The 24,782-nt window shown below is 41.3% G+C and overlaps 1 protein-coding gene across 3 annotated transcripts in view; it reads left to right on the top strand.

The window, feature by feature from the left end:
• The first annotated feature begins 4,069 nt into the window (after positions 1 to 4,069).
• Positions 4,070 to 24,782, top strand: part of XDH (xanthine dehydrogenase) — a 52,496-nt gene continuing 31,783 nt past the window's right edge. For 2 of the 3 annotated variants that reach the window (XR_014616058.1, XM_084203347.1), the window contains exons 1-11: positions 4,771 to 4,959; positions 11,847 to 11,904; positions 14,230 to 14,326; positions 15,494 to 15,602; positions 17,068 to 17,194; positions 17,949 to 18,010; positions 19,768 to 19,836; positions 20,633 to 20,698; positions 21,146 to 21,232; positions 23,886 to 24,027; positions 24,612 to 24,704. Coding sequence is in view for 2 of the 3 variants with exons in the window: in XM_084203347.1 (XP_084059473.1) it covers positions 4,906 to 4,959; positions 11,847 to 11,904; positions 14,230 to 14,326; positions 15,494 to 15,602; positions 17,068 to 17,194; positions 17,949 to 18,010; positions 19,768 to 19,836; positions 20,633 to 20,698; positions 21,146 to 21,232; positions 23,886 to 24,027; positions 24,612 to 24,704 (964 nt within the window). In the remaining variant the exon portion in view is untranslated. Of the gene's footprint in view, positions 4,156 to 4,770; positions 4,960 to 11,846; positions 11,905 to 14,229; positions 14,327 to 15,493; positions 15,603 to 17,067; positions 17,195 to 17,948; positions 18,011 to 19,767; positions 19,837 to 20,632; positions 20,699 to 21,145; positions 21,233 to 23,885; positions 24,028 to 24,611; positions 24,705 to 24,782 lie in introns of those variants that run through there. The other variant, XM_084203348.1, reaches the window with a different exon arrangement.

Here is a 24,782-nt window from a genome sequence, read left to right as displayed (position 1 = left end):
CATTCTAGACTGCACCCAGTGTATAGACAAGAGAAAACTAGGTATTACCATCTGCCAGACAAAATTAATTCATACCTTTACATGGGCAGAACAACACAAGCAAGGCAGACTTCTGTGTAGAGACTCTCTCCTGTGAAGAAAAGCAGTGGAAAGTTAGCCATGCATGGGTATGGTATGGGAACTAGTTTTCACTTAGTTCATCTGGCCCAGAAGCTCCTACTTACCTGTGCAGGGATCTTGGAATATAATGAGATTATTAAATGCCAGAGAGACAGTGCTTCAGCAGCTGTGCAGAAGAATGAAGAGCCTTGTGTGGTTCTTGCAGCTGCTTCCCTTCCCTTTCTTCCTTGGAACACTCACTGGAGATAATGCTTACTCCTGTTACAGGGGCAACTGGCAGTCTCTGCAAGTGAACTCTGCCTCCTTCTGGAACAGAGATATAATGTTTAAATACAAAAGATGCTCCTAAAATGTCAACAGATGAAGAGAAAGAAAGATGAAGAAGAAGGTATGACTTTATTGAGTTAGATTATTGGGACAGGTATAGGAAGTTTCTCTCATGTGGTACCTGGAAGCAGGTAAAGAAACAACTGACAGGTGTCAAGTTTGGTGCTGCTGAAGACAAGGAACACACATGAACAAGCCTCTTTGAAAAGAAGTTGGTTTTCAGGTCAGGTATCTGAAACATCCTTTGTTGGGCCCACTGGAAGTAGGCAATGGAAAAAACATGGAATGAATTGAAAATAAGTCATGCTCTGCTAATTATTGTGATGAATAGTGACAACCAGGACTCCTCAACAGAAGGCTGCATTGGCTAACCTTGCTCATTTCTTGCTCTCATAGGAAGACAGGTGGTAGGACAAAGAAAAGAGCTATAATTAAACTCCACCCATCTTCAGAAGCAGGTGAAGAGATCATAATTCATGCAATAAATCTGGATAATTAGACAATATTTGTACAATTAGAAGCTGAACACTGGATGATTAGTGATTCATGAATAATGAGCTACTATCCACTCACAAATCTCAATGAGGAAATCAAATTTATATTTGCTTTGTAACAATGATCTTTCTCAAATGTCTATCTGTAACCAGAAAGGAATTTAGACCCCTCACAGGAAAGTGCATGAACATAATTGCTTTTTTTAATTTCTGAGAAATATCTCTGAAAAAATGTGCAGTACCTTACTTTCATAATCATACGGCAATTTTATGTGGAGCTATTTTTTTGGGGGGTTTTGTGTTTGGTTGGGTTTTTTTGGAGTGTGTTGTTATTATAGAGTATTAAGTTTACTGTCTGTATTAGGATCCCCAGTGGTTTTGTTTCTTTGAGCTCTTTCTGGAGACTTTGACAATAAAGAATGAATGTCCCTATCCAGTAAGATAAGAGGCCCACTTCTTTCAGGAACCTGTCTTCACCCGTGGCTGATAGGTGGTGCCAAACAGAAGAACAAATATCCTCAGGCAACACACTCTCTTTACACTCTATTTATAATCATTACTCTGTGATGTTCTGGTGTTTTTAAAACTCATACAGAGAACACTCAGAACAAAAGCCAATAGCTGAGGCTCTAAAAAGGGATTTGTAAGAAGCAAGAGAGGGTGTGCACACAGCTCTAATTAACCTTGTATGCCCTCATGGCTGCCCTGATAACAGCATGTGGAGACCTCTTGAGATTCCTGAAGAGTCCAGTGTGTGTTCCTACAATGGATACACGAGCCAACAGAAGAGGGATCGCCAGAACTAAAGCAAGCAGGTTATTTCCACTTTAGGGGTAAGATGTCCAAAATGGTTTAGCAACAGTGGCTCCAGAGGGGCAGTGGGCACACAGAGTGAGCGTGCAGACACTGGAAACTTGATACAGGGGTTACTGCACTAAAGCATTGACTTGGGACTCTGTTCTCTTTTGTATTTGCTTTAAAAATTGCTCCTCATAAATCCATTCATAGAATTATCTTCAGAGTCAGCTGTACTTTCTTCTTTCCTGTTACCTGCAAAGAGGAATGTGAGAGCAGAGCAACAAATCTTCTCACTTCTGTTTGTTTTAAATCTCCTCCTTTATTACCCCTGGCATTGTTTCCTTGTTGTACTTTCATCCATTTACCTAATTCTGGCAGTTAACTCCTGGCAGGAATAGCGTTTCCATAAATTTCACTGTATTTATTGAGCTACACGTGTGATCATCTGCAGAACAGATGATGATTATTATTGTTATGATTGCAACAGCCAGGTCTGCAGGATTAACCAGTCAGAATGAGGAAAGTCAGCTGCTTTTAAAAAAATATATATATTCTTAACTAATATCAACTGCTTTCTGAGCTCTTTAGTGAGTAAATGAAACTGCAAGGAATTTTGAACTTCTAAAACATTCCCATCTCAGAGTTATTAATGGGCAAAGGGATGGTTTCTAAAATGCCAGACTTTATCTGAATGGTAAGTCAGAATACTTTGTCTTAGAACTAATTTTTGTTTGACTGAGGAAGCTTTTCTATTTTAGCTCACTTAAGGAAGTTCTGTGTTGAGAGTTGAGGATTTTCTGAGTTGGCTTTTTTTAGCTTTCACTTTCTTTTCTCTGATTTCTCGTAATCCTCTGTTCTGTTTCAGAGCAGGTGGGATTTCAAGAAATGGACAAGAGATTTCAACAGCACACACTCTCATGCTCCAGAGTTATTTAGGGCGTTAGGAAAATTCCTGTTCTGTATCTCTTGGTTCTCTGCCTTTGAAATGGGTATAGTAATAGACTATCCCATCAGGGTGATGAGAGAATGAGTGAATTTGGTGGTGTGTGATCAGTCTCTCTGTTGAGATGAGGTCTGAAGTTTTAAATTAGCATGTAATCTACAAATAGAGATGATCATGGCTGTATTTATCTTTAGTTTTGTCTTGGGTATGTAGTAGGTAGATGGATCAAATTCCTGTGATGGAATATCACAAGGTGCTGTTTACTGATTTAGCAGAAAGCAATAGTTTACCTATAATGTTATCACCAAGGCTAGGCAGAAATTTGAGTATGGACTTCCTTTAAAAAGTGATGATATTATTTGTTCTTTAAACCTAAGAACTGCATCATGCATTATGGAAAACACAGATCAGGAAACTAAACAAGTTTGATTTTGGTGTTAATGCTGTAATGGCTAGTTGCTTTAAGATTGCTGTAATAACATGTTAATTGTGGTTATGAGTAACAATTGTTATTTGAAATATTACAAAACTATTAATGAGTAGTAACCTTGTGTACACTAATTTTGAGATTGAAGCTTGCTACGTGAGGGTAGCGCTTGTGTAAATTTTGAATAGAAATACCAAGCAACAGAGCTCAAGATTACTTGGAGAAAAGTGTTTTTTCTGGTATTCTGGTATTGCAAAGTGGGAGGTGCCAGACAATAGGTGTCAGCACTGGTTCAGCTATGCACAACTTCACTGAAAATATAGATTAAGGCAGCTGGTTTTAAGCACAATTCTCCTGTGTACTCTGCTTTCAGCAAAATGAAAGGCCTGTAAAGAAGGCTGAAAAGGTGTTCGACACTAGTTATGAAATAGTTTCTCTAGGGTATAGACTGGGAAACAGAATGGATGAGACCCAAGATAAAAGCTGGTAAAAATGATGTATATATTGTATTCACTGTGAAATGTTTAGTAATACTGAAGGACTATTTCTGAAAACTGTAATTTAATGAGGCTTTGTTATCTTATTAATTATTCAGAGAGGTTCCTAAGAAGAAGACTTTGATATAGTGCTTTCCTAGGTATTTAAAAGAAATAATTTAAAAACCTAATAAAAAATAACTGAAGGAAAGCAAAGTCACAAGAATCAGAATGGTGCAGACAGGATAAGGTACAGTGCTAGGAGACTTCCCTGAGACTTTGGAACTGTGCTGCTTTGTGGTGGAATTTTAACCTGGAAGTACTGTTCAGATATCTTGTTCATTGAACCAGTGCCTGTCATATGCATTCTGCCATCACGTGGATGGATTCTGCCAGCAGCTTTGGAAGAAATAAACAGGAAGGCTTCATGCAAAATATGTGGTTGTGTTATGGACAAGCCAGAAGAAACCACCACCAGGGAAATGGAAGACAAAAAAATCCTTGGTTTTTCTCTGCATTTCACTGGCAACATGCACCTAGGAGCTAGGATGTGAGGATTGAGCCAAACAGGTAAGGCTAAATGCTTTAAGAGCCCAGTGTAAACATTATGGTCTCAGTCCAGCACCTCAAAAGAGGTACTGGATCAGTGCCAGCTCTCTAGAACTGCTTTTATGTGGGCAAACACATATCTGTTTAAGTTATGTCCTCCCAGGTAGAGGGTACTGCAGCTTTAAAACTGCAAGGAAAAATAGTGAAAGTCTAGCAGCAGATGTGCACATATCAAGGAGTTTTTAAAATAAGCAGGTCCTGTCATTGGAGACCTCTGTGTGGTGAATGCCAGATGGATGGCTGTGCACAGAACAAGGGAAACAGCTTTTTCTTGTCAATATTTGGTGAGGGATAGCTGGGAGAACACCCCCTCCCTCCCCTGAAGTTTGCATTGCGTTGCAAAACCCCGTGAATTCCTTGCCAGTGGCACACAGCAGTGCCCCAAGCCTGGCAGGATCATCTAAAGGGAATGCAGCTGAATTGTGATCCTGTGCTGTATAAAAGGGGGCGGGTCACTCTGCTGGTTCCAGCTCCTCTGCTGTCATTAGGGCTTCAGGAGCACCAACCACAGGCAGCTGGCACGCCTCTCCATTGCCTCTTATATAATATGGGCTTGCACAGGGCACCGGTGTAAGAATCAAGTCCAACGTTGTGGAGGCAGACTCGGGTCACCTGTGGTGTGGCTGGTGCTCACTCTGCCCTGGGGAGTAGGGCTGCTCTCACAAGGCTGATCTGTGGCCCTGTTGGAGTGAGGTTTAGAAGGTGTGCAGGATGGCTCCCAACGAGGCAGGGGATGAACTTGTTTTCTTTGTGAATGGTAAAAAGGTAAGGAGGATTCCAGCTTTCTGTCCAGCTTGCTCCCGGACTGTGGCTTGATTACTTCCTTTTCGAGTAATCTTTTTCCTCCTCTTAAGTTTTCTGATAAGAATACATATTCCATGACTTTAAAGTATTAAATTGGGAAGATTACATATTGCTCTGCTAAATGGCTTTTTCTCTTCTCTGAGTTTACTTTCTGAATTATTCAAAGGGTAGCACAATGACATAATATTCCTTGCACATTTCAGATTTCTTGGCAATAATTTTCTACAATTCTGATGTAACTACTTTTAAATAAGTGTGCACTGCTGAATACAGGCATTTCTACTAGAAATAATTTCAGTATTTACAACAGATCTTGAAAACTTAACTCAAATGGAAGCACCCACATATAATTAATCAATAAGTAATTCTAACATCTGGTTCTTGAAAGGAATTTAGAAAAATATTTATTCCATTTAAGAAGCTAGAAAACTCTTCAGAATGACAGCCCATTAACTGACACTGATTCCTGGCAATAACCTGAGAAGTGACTGTCTCTCACAGGAGGCTGGGGTGCTCATTGCACTTGGTGGACACATTTCAACAGCTTGTCCCAGAGCCCCCTTTCTTCAGTTTGGACTTTGCCTGGCTGCAATGCAGCCTTGCCTCTTCAAAGGCTTGTTGCAAAAATCAAAGCTGACTCTTGGACCAACTACCAAGTTAATTCTGTTTTTGAGTTCAGCTCAGTGCTGCCTTCCCCACCTTCCCTGTGCCCAGACACTTGGGCAAGGGAACTTGTGCCAAAGCAGCTTCCTACTGGGAAGGGAGGAGGAGGACAGGGTTGCTTATCCATTGGTGTGGAGCCGAGACTTTGCAAACCTTCCTTGAGCACTGCTTAGGGGTGTAAATCAGGTGGGATACTGGGTCTGGGCTAGACAATTAATTTTCAATCCCTTGAGGGATCACACAATACTCTCAGTTGGTAAAAAAGCTCTGTGCCCTGCCTTACAGACTAGCACAGGATTACTATCTATTTTGCTTTTTTTGCTTTTTCATGGTTGTTTAATGTGGATGAGAGCGTAGCTACAATTAGAGGTTTTAGTTATGACTTTGTATCCCAAACCGGATTGGAATTAGAACTTTTCTGAGGTACTAGTGGATTTGATAAGAATGTTTTGTTTTATTGATGTATTAACAGTTTACAGAAGAACAAAGTTTATCTCGTGTGCAGTAAAAGTTGGTCATAGAGTTGTTAAATGTAATGCTGATGTAGAGCCCAGGCTTGGTTCTGAGGTTTTATAGAGAAGGGTGACAACTAAAGCTTTGCTCACACTGATTAGTACTGGTTCATATGTGTTAATTGACATATCAGCCATTGCTTGTTTCTAGAAAGAAATGAAAACTTGAAACTCCAAGTTAATTGTGACTAGCTAATTGAGTCTGGTAATTGAAATTGTGGCATAGGATGGTCTGAGAATTTTATCTGGTGAATTCTGCCATGGTGGGAACAGGTGGCACACCATTAGCTTGTTGTCTTCTTGCTCTGTGAAGTTTTTGTGAGATGCCTCCTTTGTGAACCTCAATTTGTAGAGGGTGAACTTGGAGCTCTTCAGTTCTTGCGTTAGGAGGTTGCCACAAAAGTGTTGGGCAATCCATACCCTGATACAAACCAAGTGTCCTGTCTTGTTTGACTTTTTTTTTTCCTGGTATGCCCTAATGAGAGAGAATTGTAATTCTGATGCCAGATCAGCTGAGGTTCAAAACCAATAGGCCTCTCATGGTAGGTATGAAGAGTTTATAAACAAATTCCTGCATGCAGTTACAAGTGGTGCTTCAGCACTGGCTCGTGCTCAGTTATTACAAGAGCACTGCTCTGTGTAAATTCTTAGAAATGTCCTTCTTCCTGGAAAAAACTTTTTGCTAACACATGAAAATATCTATTAGTCAAAGTCCAGAACTGGCCTTGTGGGACTTTCTTTTGTGCTGGAGAAATGGCAGCCTAGGTCCTGAAGGCCATCAGCAGAAAACAGCCTGTTTATTTTGGATCTTCTGCCTGTCCTTGCTGTGTCCTACAGGTAATAACCCTGCTGTGAGTGACACTGGCCTTGTTGCATTTCAGACATTTTTATGGAGCCGCGGTTCTTGTTTACAGAAGCCTGACTGTGTGCGTGTGTAAAGGAGTTTATCACAGTGTCATCTTGGCTGAAAAAAAAAACCAAACACCAAGGATGATTAATATTACCAATGGTACCAACTTATTTGAATGTCAAAGCTCTCTTAGCATCCTTTCCCACTGCCCCATGGAGCAGGCAGTTCTAGTAAAGGAACAGTTTTCACTTGCTCTACCCAGAGCCTCCTGTGGCTTTTTTTTTTCCTATTCCTTTCTCTGTGTGTGTTGCTAAAATGGCTCAAGTTACAGCCCTGCCAAACACAGGTTTGAGAGAGAATTGGACTCATGGGGCACTCTGATCTGTGACAGTGTGGGTGGAGTTTGTTGGGACATTGTTGGGACATGAAGGGTGATGTGATGGAAGGAGTGGTGGGAAGTGCAATTCTGCTGGAACAGCAGACAGCAAGAGTGCAAGTGGAGAGGCAGGCATTCATATCTTCTTAATGGTGACCAGTGGCAGGACCTGAGGGAACAGCATCCTTCAGGGGAGGCTGTGGAAAGGTTTTTCACCCAGAGGGTGATTGGGCACTGGAACAGCCTCCCCAGGGCAGTGGTCACAGCACCAAGGCTGACAGACTTCAGGAAGTATTTGGACAATGCTCTCAGGCACCTCTTGGGATTCTTGGGGTGTCCGGTGCAGGCCCAGGAGTTGAGCTTTGATGGTTTTAGGGGGTCTCTTCCAAGTCAGTATATTCTCTGATTCTATGTTAGGATATGGCTCTATCCATCTGGGATCCTGATTAAATATTCCAGTTGATTCACTGCAAAGAGTGTGGTAACATGGCCAGTGGGAAAGGTTCCTGCTGTGTGAATTCATGACAGCTTGACGTTGCAAATGGGCTGCTGACATTCTGTCACTGTATAAAACCACGTGCCAAGAGGTGGTTTGTGAGACAGGGATGTGGATTGCAGCAATTTCTCTCTCACATTAGCCCAGTCTGCACTGTTGTCAAGGAAAAGTCTCCTTGGAGCAGCTGAGCGTACTTTACATTCAGGACTGTTTATTTCACTGGGCATATAGCTTGGCACACTACTAATTCAAAGTTCTCTTAATAGTCTGCCTAGACTAGAATGCAAATCAGCATGCTCAATTTAAACCTAATGGAGGCAATTTTTTTTCCCTTGGCTGAGAAGTCTGTCTCATGCATATGTAGCATGTAATTTTAGTTTAAACACGTGGAGTCAATATTTCTATTTCTATTCTGAAAGCTAAGGGAGGATCTATGCTGGAAGCCACATTAGACCTCTTACCGCTTCCAAAGTCTGTATTTGATTGCTGATGGGACCAGCTAAAATACAGGATTTTTCTGAGCTTTGTGAACCTCTGGGTTCTACATTAACAGCAGTTTATGAGCTTTCAGTGTGCTGGTTTAAAGCAGAACAAAGTGCTCTCATGACCAGTAGCAAATTTACATTGTGTGGTTATATTCAGTTTGTTCATCTGTGCTCTAATTCTGTCTCCTAATAAATGAATTTGAAATCTCTCATTGTCTTCAGGAATAACACATTCACAGATTTTAATGACTTAGGGGACCTTTGCATGTGACTGGTCTGACTTGCTGTGTGGCAATCTGGTTTAAACCTTTCACTTTCTCTTCTTGAACTTTTAACAGTGACCAGGGATTAGTGATTTATTGGGAGCTTGTCCTTCAGGAAAGCACCTGCTTCTCATTTACAGACCCCAACTGATGGAAGGTTTAGCATATTGGAAAGTTTTTCACTTTCCTTTTGTTCCTCTATTTACCTTGTTCAACTAGAGTTCTCTTAAAGTGAAAAGCCTCTAACTTTCTGGGAATAATAATTTAAATATGATGCTTTGTGTTGTAAAGGCAAAGTTATCTGAATTAGTGAGAGGCAGGGAGAGAAGCTGGAAAACAAAATATTTATTGAGATTGAAGTTTTGTGCATAAAATTATGGGGAAGTGAGCTCAACATTTTTCTGGACTAGTCCATGCACTCTAAAGGTGTAAAGAACTGCTTCAGAACCAGCTTTGTGTGGTACTTAAAAGCCCAAAGAACTTCAGGGCCAGGCTAGGCTCCCTGCTAAGGTGGATCTGAGTATTTAAAATTCCTGGAACCAGGAGGCAAACAGACATGTAATACAAACATAGCAGTACAAAGTAAATTTGTTGAGAATCATTTGACTGTCTGTGCCATCCTAGCATTTTCAACAATGTTTCTTTCTGCATTTGATTAATAATTAAGCTGCCAAATGCAGTAAATCCAGTTTTAAATTGTCAAAATGTGGCTGTCAATCTGATACACCTGCAATATAACATTTCATTTAAATAAACAAAATAAAACAAATTACCAAACACCAAAAAGTTACCAAAAGGAAACTATTTCTTTAACTGCAGTATCTAAGTTGTCTGATCCTACAATCACAGAAGGCAAAGGATGGAATTCAGTTTCTTTCTGTACAAGGACACTGGGGGAGGTGAGCAGGAGCTGTGGTACTGAGCTGTGAATTATATTGTACTGGGCATCAGACGAGATGTGTTATCCCCACCCACAGGGCTTTAAAATATTTTAAGAACAAATCACAGCAGGAGATTGTGACAAGCCACTGGAGGAATGGTATGCTGGAGGACAAGCCAGCATCAACAACAATGAGCAAAAGGCAAGAACAGCAAAAAAATTCTTGCTCGGTGCCCAGCAAGAGAGACTCATCAGCCAGCATCCTCCCACCAGGAATCTGAAGTGAAGAGAAATGAATCCTTGATCTCTGATGTGTGAGATTTGCGTTAATCCAGAATGTTCCCCAAACTCTCACCCATCGCTCCCTCAGATGCCTAGTCTCTGCCAGAATTGCAGATATACAGCTCCAGTGGAGTAGTTTGAAGTGGCTGAAGTAGCAATCCAGGGCTGTTGGCTGGAACAGAGTAAGGGTGTGCATTGTCTGGGGGGTGGTGGGAGACACTTTCTGATAAGGGTGAGCAAAGCTTTGGTTGTGGGACTTCACACATTCTCACATCACTAAAAGTACATGGAGATGAGTGGTTAAGTGAAAAATGAAGGACTAGGCTTGTCTTTTAGTTCCTGCTTCCTGAAAAGAAGCCGGTGGGCCAAACTTTTAAATGCTTGGTTTGAGTACATGACTGAGCACTTCTTGGACTCTTTCAAGAAAACCTCTTGAGATGTTTTCTTTGATATAAGCACAGAATAGTCTTTAGCTGTTCTAAAGTTTCTTCTCTGTGTCTGGCTATCTTGGAAGCTGCTTTGGAAGGGTTTGCAATGGCCATTGGCACAGACATGAGGAAGAAGCTCAGTGTGACAGTGGAGTTGCTGGGGCTGGCTCTTTGCCTGTGGAATGGCTCTGGAAGGCCATTTGTCTTCTCACAGTCACAGGGATGTTTAGAATTTCCTTCTCATGTCTGTCTGTTTGCCAACGTGCTTCAGGGGGTTGTATGGGCTTACTCTGAACCAGATGGTCGTGGAAGAGCCACTGCATGCATTTATTTGTTTCTGTATGTCCAGCAGGTGAGGAAACAGAGTCACTCCGCTCTGAACAGCAGCAATGGGTGATGTGCAATATGACATCCCCAAACTAGAATGGACTCTTTTTTCCTGTAGATCATCCCCATTGAAAGAAAGAGATGGTCAAAAAGAGACCGGTTGTGTTTTGTAGCAGCAGTTTTATCAGTTAATTCTAAAACAGTGAACTGAAACAGGAAGTATGAACCTTGTCTCTTTAGGATAACCATGTCACGTGTCAAAGGCAGAAAACTGAAGCAGGACAGAGGTTGCGAAGGTTTCTTATCAGTGAGAAAAGAAAGTTTAAAAAATACTTGAACAAATGATTCCTGTTTCAGTTTGCCCTTCAAACTGGGAATGATTAATTTAAATAAACTGTAACTACTGTACTTAGAACTTGCATAAAATAAGAGCCAAGAACATGATTATATTCTGGCACACAGTGAATTTGGAGAAGTTTCTTGACACTTTATTAATAACAGAAAAAGAGGAAGATGAGCCCCATGGCAAGGGCAGAACTTTGCTTTCTGACCACTGGGCAGGGGTTAAAGTAAAATGTTTTATGTCTAATGGATAACTTCTAATATAATGGTTTATTAATAGGATGGAGGTGGCTCAAAGTATGCAGCAAAAATTTTTCCTTTCTTAGAATTTTGTATTGCCACATTTAGGATGGCTACTACTGTAATACTGATTGATTTGATGCTACAAGGGAAGAAGGAGAAACTTCAGAGCATTGGTACTTGCTGTCCATCCTGCTGCACCTGTGTTGTCACATTACAGTTTCCACTGTTGGGGTTTTTTCTCTGCAAAACCTAGTACTGGTGGTATTTCTGTCATTCTGTTTAACTGCTCATTTTCTCTGTCTCTTCCAACAGCAAAAGAAAGGACAGAGTTCAGTTATCCAGGGTTGATAAAGATGAGAAATGCTTTGGGATGTGTCAGGAACCCAAGATTTTGGTAGAAAACACAGTTCTTCCTTATCTCACTACTAAGTCTGCCATTTTTGATGAAGGGTTTTTTAGCTTTGCCTCAGTGTGCCATGACTGAAAAACTCAGATGTATGTAATGCATGTACTTCCCTCTGACACAATAAATTCAAGGAAACCTTGTGTCTGGACACATGACCAACATTACTGAAATAATCTGTGATTTTTGCTTCCTGCTTTGGAAAAGAAGTTGCAGAAAGACCAAACTTTCCCCTTGCAACTAACTTATCTGTGTTGTAAAACATTTTATGTTTATCAATATCTTTCCTTTCTTGCAGGTGGTGGAAAAAGATGTGGATCCAGAAACAACCCTGCTAACTTATCTACGGAGAAAATGTATCCAGTGCCAGAAAAAACTGCAGAAGGCTTTAAATGCCTACAGCATTTCATAATTGTTTACTGTTCTGTCATTTCAGTACTGGGCAGAGCTTTTGCACAGAGTGTAAGAGGGACTGCTTTGCATTGTCTGGTATTTCTTGCTAGCAAAGATTACAGCTGCTACTCCAGGCTTAAACAATAACAAATTTTAAATTATATACTTTAAATGATTTATTAATACTTTAAGGAAAAACTTGTAATTTCACAGAATCATAATATGCTGGAAAGGAAGCAATAATGAGATGAAAATAAAATTGAAGGAAATGTAAGATTGTTCCACAAAGAATAAAAAGATTTCTGGCCATATTGGCTAGCTAATATCCCATAACTTGATAACCCTGTGCTGCTTATCAGATGGCCCAGGAGGCAGGCTCAGAGGCAGGGGTTCCCCCCACGCACATGTTTACATGAGCAGATACAAGCAGTCACGTTTCACCCCTGCTTGAAACTGGTCACCAGGTGAGTCAGAGCAGCTGCAGGAGCTGAGTAGCTGTTACTGCAATGATCAGGCTGGTGCACCAGGTCTGTTTCCACAGGTAGTGTCATTCCATGTTTTCTGAGTTTTTGTCTGGCCAGCTGAGTGTGTACATCTGCCAAACTGTTCGCAGCTGTGTTGGTGAATCCATACCATGCTGCTGTGTTCCATTTGTCTGGGAGCTGAAGGAAGTACAGGGACATGAATCACACTGCTCTTGGAGGTTTCCAGCAGAACTATCAGCAGCTCTCTTTATCTGAGTATACCATAGATGGATAAAGGTCAGGAGGAAATGTAAGTGGTGTTACTCTTGTGCCTAGGTGTGCCTTATTACTGCTAGAACTTTTTATGTCTAAGCTTGTAGATAACTAATGCAAATAGCTTTGTAAAGAGAGAATCTGAGCCCTTCAAAACCTGCTGATCTTCTACATAAGCATTTTTATTAGGGTCAGACAAATACTTTGAGAAACATGTTTTCTTGAGGCAGGTTAGCACTGTTGTCAAGAGAAACATTGGATGGCATAGGAAAGCTCAATTTCTGCTCAAGCAGGCACACGATTCTATGGAAAGCAGTGGTGGCTTTAAGGACATGGTTTCATTGTGGACTTGGCAGCCTTAGGTTTGCATCAGACATGGTTTAGTGGTGGACTGGGCAGCATTATGTTTGTGGTTGGACTTGGTGATCTTAAAGATCTTTTCCAACCTAAATGATTCTATGATTCTCTAGAAGCAGTCAGTGCCACACTGTTTGCAGTGAAGTCAGGATGAATTGAGCTCCCTCTATCACAGTGTCAATGCTTTTCCAAAGGCTCTGTGATATAAAGAAAGGCTGATTATCTGATTATCTCAACTCAGTGTCCATTGCCAATGAAATCAGCTGATTTTTACCCCACCAAAAGTCTCTCAACACTGGCCAATTCTCTTTGCAATAAATAATAGTGTCTAATTACCTTCTAATGAGTGAAGGAACCTAAGCAGAAGTGACTCAAGGGCTTCTCTCCTGAACTCCCTTTGCAGAGCATTTGAGGTAATTCCTGATTTTAAACATAGCCATGAGCTCAGCAGTCTGTGGAGGAATCTGCTTAGGCTGGGCCATACACTCTGTGAGCTCCCAGGTGTCTGGGCAGGGGCTCTGTGCATCTCCATGAGTTCTGGCTCTCAGTGTCTCCCTCCTATGATTTTATAGGACCCAGGCTCCTGGGGAGTGTGCTTGGCTGGTTCTGTCCCTATCAGCTGGCAAGCCATCAGAAATGGGGTGGCCAGCCCATGGCTTTTGAGATGCAGGTAGCTTGTGAGCTGTTCAAATGCAGCTCCCAGCCAGTGTTAAACTGTGTGACTTGTAGCCCTGAGTGACTGCCCTTCCTGGGAGCCTTCTGGGTGGTAGGAGTCACCAGGTGCAGGAAGAAGTCAAGCCCCACCACTGAGAGGTGCTGAAGGAGGATGTCACTGTGTGGCTCAGGGATGTGGCTACATGCCTGAACAGCTCCTGCTCAGCAATTACCAGTGCTTTATCTCCCTTGTGTCACTTCCTTTTCTGAGTCATGGAAAGTGGGAACTGTTGCACTTGAGGATATTTTTTTGTTTGTTTCTGAGAGTGTGTTGGAGTGTGGGCTGTGTCCTTATGAGGGGTTTGGGTGTTGATCTCAATAGTAACATGCCAGCTTTTGAAGCTTTGCTTATGTTAAATTGTTAAGCAGAAGAAATGAGTGATTTGCTTCCAGCAGCAACTTGTTGCTCAGCCTTGATTGATGACTTGAGCAAGTTTGTGCCAACACTTTTCGTGTTTTCCTTAATTCCTGTTCTCTCAGTGGGCCTGTGTGGAACCAAACTAGGCTGTGGAGAAGGTGGATGTGGTGCTTGCACTGTTATGATATCCAAATATGATCCCTTTCGGAAGAAAATCCTGTATCCTTTGCAATCTGAACTCTGCAACAGAGAAATAAAATGGGGACAGATCCAGGTTCCTGACATACCACACATGATACTTTTTTTTTTTAAAGTTATATAATGAATGTTTCTGCCAAAATCATTTTTCTGCCGTAATTTTTCACTTTCAGAACATAAGCTTAGAAGGCTGAGACAAAAAGCATTTTTCTTAAAGTATTGCACAATGTTTATAAGGAACTATTTCTTTATGCCCTGCAATATCTGCACTGATTCTAATGTAACTTTTTCCTGTGAGAAACCATATAATGATTATTGTGATAAAATCTTTATTGTTATTGTATTATGACAATAATATCATTTCTGTATGTCAGCAGATACTAACTTTTTTCTCTACTTGTACTTTAACCTTCAGAATTATTTCCTGAGGCAAAATTTCCTCCCGTTCTCACTTTAATTAATTGAAAGGGAAAACAATGGAATAAAAACAAAGGGGAATGCATAGAGAGGATTAGACAGAGATACAGGCCTCAGTTTAGTTTTACTGTGGGGAACAGAAAGCACTGAAATCTTTTCATATATTTGGAATAACGCTTGGAGATCCTATAACTTGGATCCTCTGAGTGGTTCTGCTTACTAGTATGGCCATGAACAAGTTCATCTTTAGGGTCATTATTCTGTCTTGATAGAAATTAGATAAAATAGCTAGCTCTTATACAAGTTTTGGCAACATTAATCTCTTACCTTTGGTCTAGACTTTTCCCCCATGTTTGCAATCTAGAAACAGCTTTCTAGCTAAAAGGAAAAAAAACCCAAACAAAAAACTCCAGGCTGTTATGTAACTTTGCAAGCATCCAGCTGCACAACATCTTGATATTTGTAGTCTGCCTCTATAAATTACTTATATGGGGTCTGTATCTTAATGTGCAGCAAGGATGTTTAAAGTTGCTATATCTGGGTGAAATCCCATGGTGTATGCCAGGATCAAACTGCAAGGGAAATTGGTTAGAACTTTGGATGACTGGGTGCTGTAGGATTTGGCTTGTAATTAATTCTCTTATCACATCTCCTTAAGTGCTCCTGTTGTGTTCACTGCTGTAGCTTCCGAGTACTCTTCACTGCTCCTGTTCCCTTTTTCCTTTGCTGAGCAGCCCTGTCAAATGAAATGCCCTTAATGTAGTGTTTTAGCCACCATACTGCCAATGCTTGTCTCTTCCCTGTCTGTGCCCTGCATCACGTGGCTGTAACTACTGTTGAAGGCATAGGAAACACAAAATCCAGGCTGCACCCAGCCCAGGTAAGCTGTTAATACTGGTAACTTTAAGACCCTCCATGCATGTTTTCTTATGCTAATTAAACCTGTTCCAGGACACTGGGACCTCCCCTAAAGCCTCCTGGGGGCTGACTCTCCCCATGAGCAATCTTGCAGGAATGGCTAAGTGACAGAATCAAACTCCTGAGACAATGCTTCAGCTCTGTTCTGCCCCTAGCAGGTTAACTCATGCTATCCTGGCTGAATTGCCAGTGCTTTTGTCCTGTGCTGCATGGCTGTATTTGGTCCACATCCTGGTCTGGAAAGAATGTTGTTGTGAGGAAAGCCAATCTAATGACCTGGAGCTAGGAAATCTGGGATAGGTTTGGGCTCACCTATGGCCTTCCATGAATGACTTTGGTTTCTGATCTGGCATAGATAGGAACCTTCCCTGTAGTAGTGAAGTAAGTTTTGGTTCAGTGATGTTTCTGGAGTCTCAAAATATTCTTGGTGAGAAGGAGTGACAGGAATGTGCATCCTTGCTCTTCTAGCAAGGTGTTACAGTGCAGCATTGCCTCTCTTTGTCAGAGACCTGCTGCCTTAAGGTAAACTGTGGCTCATCTCAGTTTGCACAGTGGGTAGGACTTGTGCCACTATCTGAGGGAGTGAACAACAAAGTGAAAAATAAGTTGGATGTGGGTGAATGGATGGCAGCCAGTCCGGCCTTTGTCTTCTTTTCTCTCCCCCAACCTGAAGATTCTGACAGCTAAGGTTTGAAATTCAAAGCTAGGTCTAGGCAGGTAACCCAAAGCTTGCTAGCATGGTAAATCTGAAGAATTCCTGATCTCCTTGGAATCTTCTAGTGGCCCTCAGTCACATTTTCAGTTCAAAGACTGTGGCAGTCATATTTTCTGGAAAAATCCCTTTGCCCAGGATTCTTCTCCTGGGAAGCTGAGAAGCCTCACAGAAAAAGGAACACAATATTATCTCATTTGCTTCTCCTGTGTTTTGCTGCTTTGGAATGTGTTTGAAGATTGTTTATTTAACAGGTGATTGTTTCATTAGTGTTTGATGTGTTTTCACTCATTGGCCAATCACAGCCAAGCTGTGTCAGGGCTCTGGAAAGAGTCACCAGTTTTCATTATTATCTTTTTAGCCTTCTGTTAGTATCCTTTCTGTATTCTTTAGTATAGTTTATTGTAGTATTCTTTAATATAATATAGTATCATAAAATAATAAATTAGCCTTCTGAGAACATGGAGTCAAATTCATCATTCCTTCCTGCCACGGGGCACCCTGCAAATACAATAAAAGTCTAGGTGCAAACTTTTCAAGCTGCTCTCCTCTTTGAAGGCTGTCTCATAGATTAATTGACCAGAGAACATCTGATCATAATCTTAGCTCCTCTGTGATACTGACTTTTGCTTTTAACTGGAGTGTAAAAGAAACAGAAATAACAATGAACTCACCTTGATATTATGGGCTAATCATGGTTTTTACTTTATCTCAGGAGAGAATAGCAAAAAGTCATGGGTCCCAATGTGGCTTTTGCACTCCAGGCATTGTCATGTCCATGTACACCCTGCTTCGGAACAACCCCGAGCCCCACATGGAGGACATTGAAGATGCTTTCCAAGGTAATACTCATAGCCCTGCAGGGGTGCAACCTGTTCTGCTTTAATTACATCTGCTTCACCCACTGGGATGGAGGTGCACCATTGTTTAATGTATTTTGTTAAAAATAGCTGATGGTTGTGAAGTTAAGAAGTAGCTTTTTCACTTGGAGGCCAGCCAGGTGCTATGAAATAGGCATTATAGTTCATAAGCAGGGGCAAGTGGCTTCAGTCTGGGACTAGGAGCCCAAAAGGTGACCTGTCCTTGAGGGGTCCTTGTTTATTCATTGCTGTCACAAGAGCCTGCAGAGGTGACAGAGAACATGTCCTCCAGTCAAGGACCAAGACATGCAATGATGGAGTGGGGCAGAAGCCAACTGTGTAAATCCTGTGAGAGGCTGCTGTTGTTGCTGAGTTAGAGTCATTACTGTGCTTCCAGCAGTGATCTGAGAGGAATGATGATGCAGGAGAAAGCAATCTCTGTGTAATTCAAGAGACAGACTCATTGGTATACTGATAAGACTCACACAATTGAGATAAATGAATGCTGAATAAGACAGACTGAATTAGTTCTAAATGAATTTCAGTTTAAATTTCAACAAAAAAGAATGGTTAGGGTTGTTGCAAGGTTCCTAATGAAATTTTCCTCCTCCCATTTTTTTCATTAGCTGTATCAAGATTTGACAAGCTTTTGTGAGAAACAATAGAATGTTTTAAAAGAAGATAAATTTTTAGCCAAATGACACTAAATCCTTATCCTTTTGCTCTGGCAATGCAGGGAACTTGTGTCGGTGTACAGGCTACAGACCCATTCTGGAAGGATACAGGACATTTGCTAAAGTAAGTGGCTTTAGATGATGTTTTAAAAAAAAACTGGGAAATTGGCTGTCTTTATCTCTGTTACTGAAACACGCCATGAACTCCAATGGGGAGGAAGGAAATAAATACGCTCCAACAACCCAGCTCCAACTCTTGACCTCTGTTTATGTGATTCATGTGTTAATAATTCTGACAGAGTAAACCCTTTACTCTCTCCACTTGCTGGGGACACCTAAATAAGATCCATCTGATGGTCCCTTTTCGGATCACAGGTAATCAGACTCTGTAACTCTTTTCTGTAAGTCTCAGAAAAACTCACGCTCTCTGCATAATACAGCTTGCAGCTGATCCTGGTGTGGACAATGTGTGAAGGTATGGTGCACTGGTAGGGACATGCTTTGGAGGAATTTGCATTTTTGAAAGATCAGCTACAGAGCAGGAATAGCTCTGGAAAGAAGCTGAAGTCACTATTTTATAGCTCTTGCCCAGAATTCTTCTTCTGGTTTGGGTGCAGTATGAAGCTTTGCCATCAGTTTTCTCTAGTCCCTTTGTACCTGAAAGAGCATTGGAGGCTGTGAAGAGGAGTAGATCATTATGTACTTCAGTGATTGCCAGCCACTCATGGGTCTACACTGGTATTAAATATCAAAAAGAAAGAATTTACAGTGATGCCCATTAATTTCATTTTATTATCCAGAACTGCAGTCAACAAATGAGAATACAAGCAGGAGTGAGATCCGTTACAAATGGTTGATAGACCCAGTTGATAAAAGCCTACTTGGATTTCCAACAGGCTTTCCACAGTGTCTCACTAAAGGCTTTTAAAGACAGTAGGGGTTAAGAGGGAAGATCTCTGTAAGTATGAGAGATTGGTTAAAAGGCAGTAGAGGAAAAATGGCATATTTTTGCAGTGGAGGGAGGTCACAGTTGTGGAGTTGTACTGGGACCCGTGGTGGGAAGCAAGGCTGTTGCACCTATCCCTAAATGTGGTTTAAAAGAGTGTTAGTAAGGATATGAGAAAAGAAGCTAACAGATATAGTTTGGGTAGTGAAAGCAGGAACTGGCTTTGAGGAATTTCTGAAGGATTTTATGAACCTGAGAGACTGGAGAATAGAATGGGATACAAAGCAGAAAACACTGCCGTAGCTATTCCTGCACTTGAGTACTCTGTGCAGTTCTGCTCCTCTCATCTCTAACAGGGTATTGCAGAATAGAAGAGGATTCAGAGAACTGGCATCTGTGGCAATCTGACTTGCATACCAGGAATCACTGAGTGCACTTCAGTGTGAAAAGGAGATGCCAGGGGGAGGAAGGGACTCTACATAGCACAAACAGTGGTTTCTGTTGACCTCTGACAGAGATGAACAGAATTGTGAGTGGAGGTGGAATGTGAACAGGCATCTGCTAATTTCTACCTCTGCCAGTAAAAGATCATTTCAAGAAATGAAACCAATAGGAGTCAGATCAAAAGCTAAGGCAGATAGTCTCTGTGGTGGAGTATAGGTATTGTATTGTATGTGCTTTCAGCCTTCTCTGGGTGTTTCCTCACAGCTCCAGAACTAATTGTTGAATTGTCAGAGTAGTTCCAAACCAGAACAAGAGGTTTATCAGCACAGTGGGCATGACACTGCAGGATATTGCCTTCCATTGGCAAGAGAAACACTTATGTGGTTGGCACCTTCCTTCTGCTTTGGATATTTCTCTCTAAAGGGGATCAAACCTACTTAATTTCCTTGGAATCTGCACTTTTTTTCTCAGAACAGTTTTTGTTCCCACAGGACATGAATTGCTGTGGCAAAGTTGTCAATGGCACTGGATGCTGTCGTAGTGGGAAGGAAAATACCATGGTAAGCTGAATGTTAAGACCCATAACCTCAATTTTCAATATAGCATTGGAGCTTTGATGTGTTAGTCACTTCTCTGGCTCTGCTGTGGTGCAGATACTCAGAGCTGATCTCAGCTGATTTTGCTGTCTGTCTCTTGGAAAATGCTGGGACTGTGTATGTCCCAATAAGCATGAGTGGCCATCATGATGTGGGTTTTAAAATGTTCCTTCTGAGTCTGCAAGGAGCAACCCTTCTGTCAAATAGCATGGTGACAGCTGTAAGCAATGTGTTACCAGCTTCTGGTGCACTGAAGTGATACATTTTCTGTGAAAAGAGGTCTAAATTCCCCGCTGTGATCTTTCCCAAACTTTGCCATCCAGTGATGAATGAAGCAATTTCCTCTCTGTTCCAAAACTATACAACTGGAATCTTTTGGAATATCTGGAGGGGGGGAAAAAAGTTAATCCCATTGCATGTATCAGTGTAAGTACAAAACAAATGAAGGAATGGAAAGAAGAAATTGGTACTTAAGGTAGTGTGAGTATAAAATAAATTTAGGAAGCAGAGAATATAATGAAATTAATTACCATAAATTTCCAGGGAATTTCTGTGGATTGGTTTTTAGGAAGCATCCAGTGTTGCATGGAATACTCCAACAATTAAGATTGCTTGGAGTCCTTTCTTTCAAGCAGTTTATTAATAAAAAATGTGATTGCAAATTTCTGAAACCTGGGGATTGATAAACAGGAGGACTATTCTGTAAAAGTTGCAACGTTCTAAGTTTAGAATAGCTGGAGTGTGCTTTTTTCTTCTTCAGAATGGGGGCTGCTGTGGAGGAAAAGCCAATGGTCCAGGCTGCTGCATGAATGGAGAAGACAGTGTGGTAAGGTGCCTCTCAACTAGTACTTTTAGTACTTTTTCCTTTATTTCTGATGTTTTAAAGTCTTAGGTCTGGCTCATTTTATGCCCAAGCCAATATCTATACAAAGCAATTTAAACTAATTTATATTTTGTGGTCAGAAGAGCACACCTCAGAAAAGGTATGTTTGACATGATTTAGCATGCCAATGTGAAAGGGATGTCACTTTTGATTGACTAAAATGTATTAGTGGGCTCAGGGTTGAGGGTTCTGACAAGACATGCAGGGGGACCAGAAAAATATAACTGGATGACCTTAAATGCTGAATCAGGTGGCATCATTTTGCTGTGTTTGCCATATTTTGCTCTATGAAAGAGTGACAGGGATTTGAGTTGAAAGAGGAATGAGTTATGGTTATATGTGGAGAGTTTTCTCCTCAGTCATTAGCCACTTGAATTTTCTCTGTCACAGACAATGACATCCTCCAGCCTGTTCAATTCTTCAGAGTTCCAGCCACTGGATCCCACACAGGAGCCAATCTTCCCACCAGAATTAATGGTAAGTTCATTCAGAAAGAAATAGCAGTGATTTGTTGGTTTGGTTTTTCTGCACAAGGGTGACTCTGTCCTGAGGAAATGACAGAGCAAAAATGGCTGCTAATGAATGAAAATGCATGGACACAAATCCTTCCCTGTTTTATAAAACAGGAGGTGTTTGAGCCAGGCTGGTTTAGAAGAAGCATGCAGGCCAGGTGCCTGCTCCAGCAGTCTGGCTTTCTTTCTGGTTCTCACCATATGTCTCTCTGCTCTTGGGTTGCCTTCCTTCCCAGTCACTGCCTGTCTGGGGGTGCAACAGTAGCTAAAATCCAAATGTCAATTTACTAGGTCAGATGTGAACTTCTGCACCAAATACAGATATATTTGATCTTGCCTCCCGGTGTTCCCTTTATAGTGTAGGAAGAGAAGTAGGAACTTGTGGTGGTTTTGTATGGGAGGCATTCATGGAAGTGATGTAATGTTTTTAGCTACTGGAAAGTTTCTGTGTTTTTGTGAAAAAGACATGTTAAAGATGAAAGAAATCCAGGATTTTATTTTCTTTTCTGGTTGATAGAAGTAGCAAGGGTTGGATGGTTTTTGCTGCTGGCCTGGACCCTTTTCCTGGGATGTCTGCCCCCAGCTGGGTTTTGGGTATGGGAGGAGAGACCTGGCTGCCATTTCTGACATCTTGCTGCTACTGAGCAGGGCCAAACTGGACCTGCCATCCCCTAGAGCTGCCCTGGGCCAGCCAAGATGCCACCACCATTAAATATTCACCCACAACCACCGGGCAGAGGAGAGGCCATCAGCCCCCCTGGCCACAGTTCCCATCACAGACCCACAGCCCAGCCTGGGTCAGGTAACCATCTGCAAGCCCCAAACAAAATATTAAATCTTTCAATGCTTCAGTCCTCCCTCGAGTGAGAGAAGGCAGAAAAATGCAGACAATGTAAAGGAATTCACAGAATGACCAGGTTGGAAGAGACCTTTAAGATTGAGTCCAACCAACAACATGAAGACACAAAGTCAATGAAGAAGCAATCCCAGATTGGAGAAATGAGGAGATACCTTTGGTTTTAGGCTGAAATCTTCTTGTAAAGATATGAAAAAAGACTTTTCCCTATGACACATAAAGGTATAAAGAGATTAAAGTATTCAAATTGTAGATATAGAGCAAAGGCCTCCATACTGAAGTAAGCAAATGTTAAAGTAACTATAATCCTATGAAAAGTTTAAACAGAGAAAGGGAAAAAAGTGATAAAGATGCTGTGCCCTTAAAAAGAAAATCATTTCAGAAGTAGATAATGAGAATTTTTGCCTTTAAACAACTTATCTTCAAAACAGTACCCCATAAGTTGACATGGTCCATAAACACAACTATGAGAAAAACTTGTAGAAAAAGAGAGGAATTTCACGATTGCAGATTTCTCGAGGCAGTTGCTATTCATAGAGAGAACCATGAGAAAACTGTTTTCTTGTAGAGAAGTTTCCATAACATTAACAAAAAAGACTATTTTAGAAGTAGTAAACTGACTGAAATTTTAGGTTTTGTCTCTTTCCATTGTCATTGGGAAAGAAAAGATTGTGGGGGAAGAGAAGTGTCCTAAAGGTTTTATTCTAATTTGTATTACTCTTTCTTTTAGTTACTATTAATAAACATTCCTTTATACCCTTTTAGTGTTTCAAACCTACTTTACCTTTCTCCTAATCCTACCTCACAACAAAAAATAAATGAGTACACTAATAATAAACCAAGACTAAACCTACCACACTCATTAATACATTAACCATAAAATTTCAAATTAACAAAGCAAACCCACTACAGAGCAACAGGGTGTAGCTCAATATGTATCTCAAATAGTTGTCTTATTCAAAAAACTCCCCTCACCATAGCAGGAGTAAAAGTTGGTTGGTTCACAATGGCATTAAAAGGTAGGTGAGATGAGTTTCTCTCCATGTTTCATTCCTGTCTTTTTCAGGGATCCTCCCCCCTAAGCAATGTGTCCCAGCCAGGAATCTAATCCAGCACATGACACATTTACAGCTTCCTTCACATTTAAGAACTGAAATTCAATCATTAATTCTGCTGCTGTACCCAGCTTAAATGTGTCATGAGCTACAGCAGGAGTAGGTTCTCTTGGACCATAGTATGAGATGATAGATTCAGCTTGAGATAGGACTCCTCTGTCTCTTCTCCAGGATGTTCTCCTGCCCAAGGGTTGATCTCATGTTTTCTTCAGTCACTGGATGAAGTAATTAAAAAGGGAATCAGAACCTGGCCTAGCAGGTTAATTGCAATTAATCTGTGCTAAGGACTGACATTTTTGGATTGAGATGAGAATGGAAAACCCGTTGAAGCAACTGGAGCCACAGGCATGTGCCAGAGCCTTTGTCAGATGGAGCTTGCTGGCACAGATCTTGCTGGGGAGGTGTGGCAGCAGGATGCACCTAGCAGTACCAGGAAGGGAGAACTTTTGTCAGCATGAGGAAGACTTCCATCACTGCTAGCAGAAGGATGGGGAATGGCAAACTGCCAGCAACAGTGTGGCTATCCCAGCCCCCTGTCAGTAACTTGGCTGGGATGGAGCCCAGCGTGGCACAGGCATGGGCAGCATGTGAGGAGGGATTCTTGGCTTGACATAGGGGCTGAGCTCTGTCTGAATTCCCTTCTGCAGACTCAGAGTAAGAAGCAGCAGAAGCAGATGTGTTTCAAAGGCGAGCGTGTGATGTGGATCCAGCCCACGACTCTCAATGAACTGGTGGCTCTCAAATCCCAGTACCCCAATGCCAAACTCGTTGTGGGGAACACAGAAGTGGGTAAGAGAAAGAGCTGATGCTTATTATGAACAGTTGGAAAACCTTCCATTAAGTGTTTTGTCAGAACAGTGCAAATGGAAACCTGTTTCGTGTCATTGCTTTTAAAAAGCTATTTATTTTCAGGTTGTATGTAGGAACAGGTTTTCTTCTCAGGTAGATTAATCTCACAGTGAATGTTTTTCTCCATTCTTTGCTGTGTCAGGTGAAAAAATGCTAATCCAGATCTCCGAGCCTTTGTGCTATTTTGTGGAATTTTGAGAAGAGGGGAGTGACACAGCATGAAATGTCCCCATAATTAAATGAATTCAGTTGTGAAAGCTGCATTTTGAAGGACTTTTCAGTGAGAAAACTCCCAAGACTTGAAATCTTACTGCCTTCTCACACACTAAATAGACACTTTTGCAAACATAAGTGCTGAGGAGGAGAGTTCAGACACATTTAGTAATTCTGTTATTTTGAGCAGTTGGTTCATGAAATAATGACTAGATGTTGTAGGGGTTATTGTACTAATTTTCCTTTCTTGAAGGATTATGTATTGCAGTAGGCATGTCACAGAAGTACCAAACAGTGTCTTTTTCCTTAAGGTATTGAGATGAGGTTAAAGAACCTCCTGTATCCAGTGATAATAGCACCAGCATGGATCCCTGAAATGAATGCTGTTCAGCACACTGAAACAGGTGAGCAAAAAAGAGGCAGAACACCTGTGAGGTGAGTGGGGACTCCATGGAAGAATAAAGAGGGTGTGAAGGAAAATC

This window comes from Fringilla coelebs (genome assembly GCF_963513975.1).
Source record: "Fringilla coelebs genome assembly, chromosome: 3".
Lineage (NCBI taxonomy): Eukaryota > Metazoa > Chordata > Aves > Passeriformes > Fringillidae > Fringilla > Fringilla coelebs.
The sequence above is the reverse complement of the archived record's forward strand: the minus strand, read 5'-3'. Positions and strand labels throughout refer to the sequence as shown.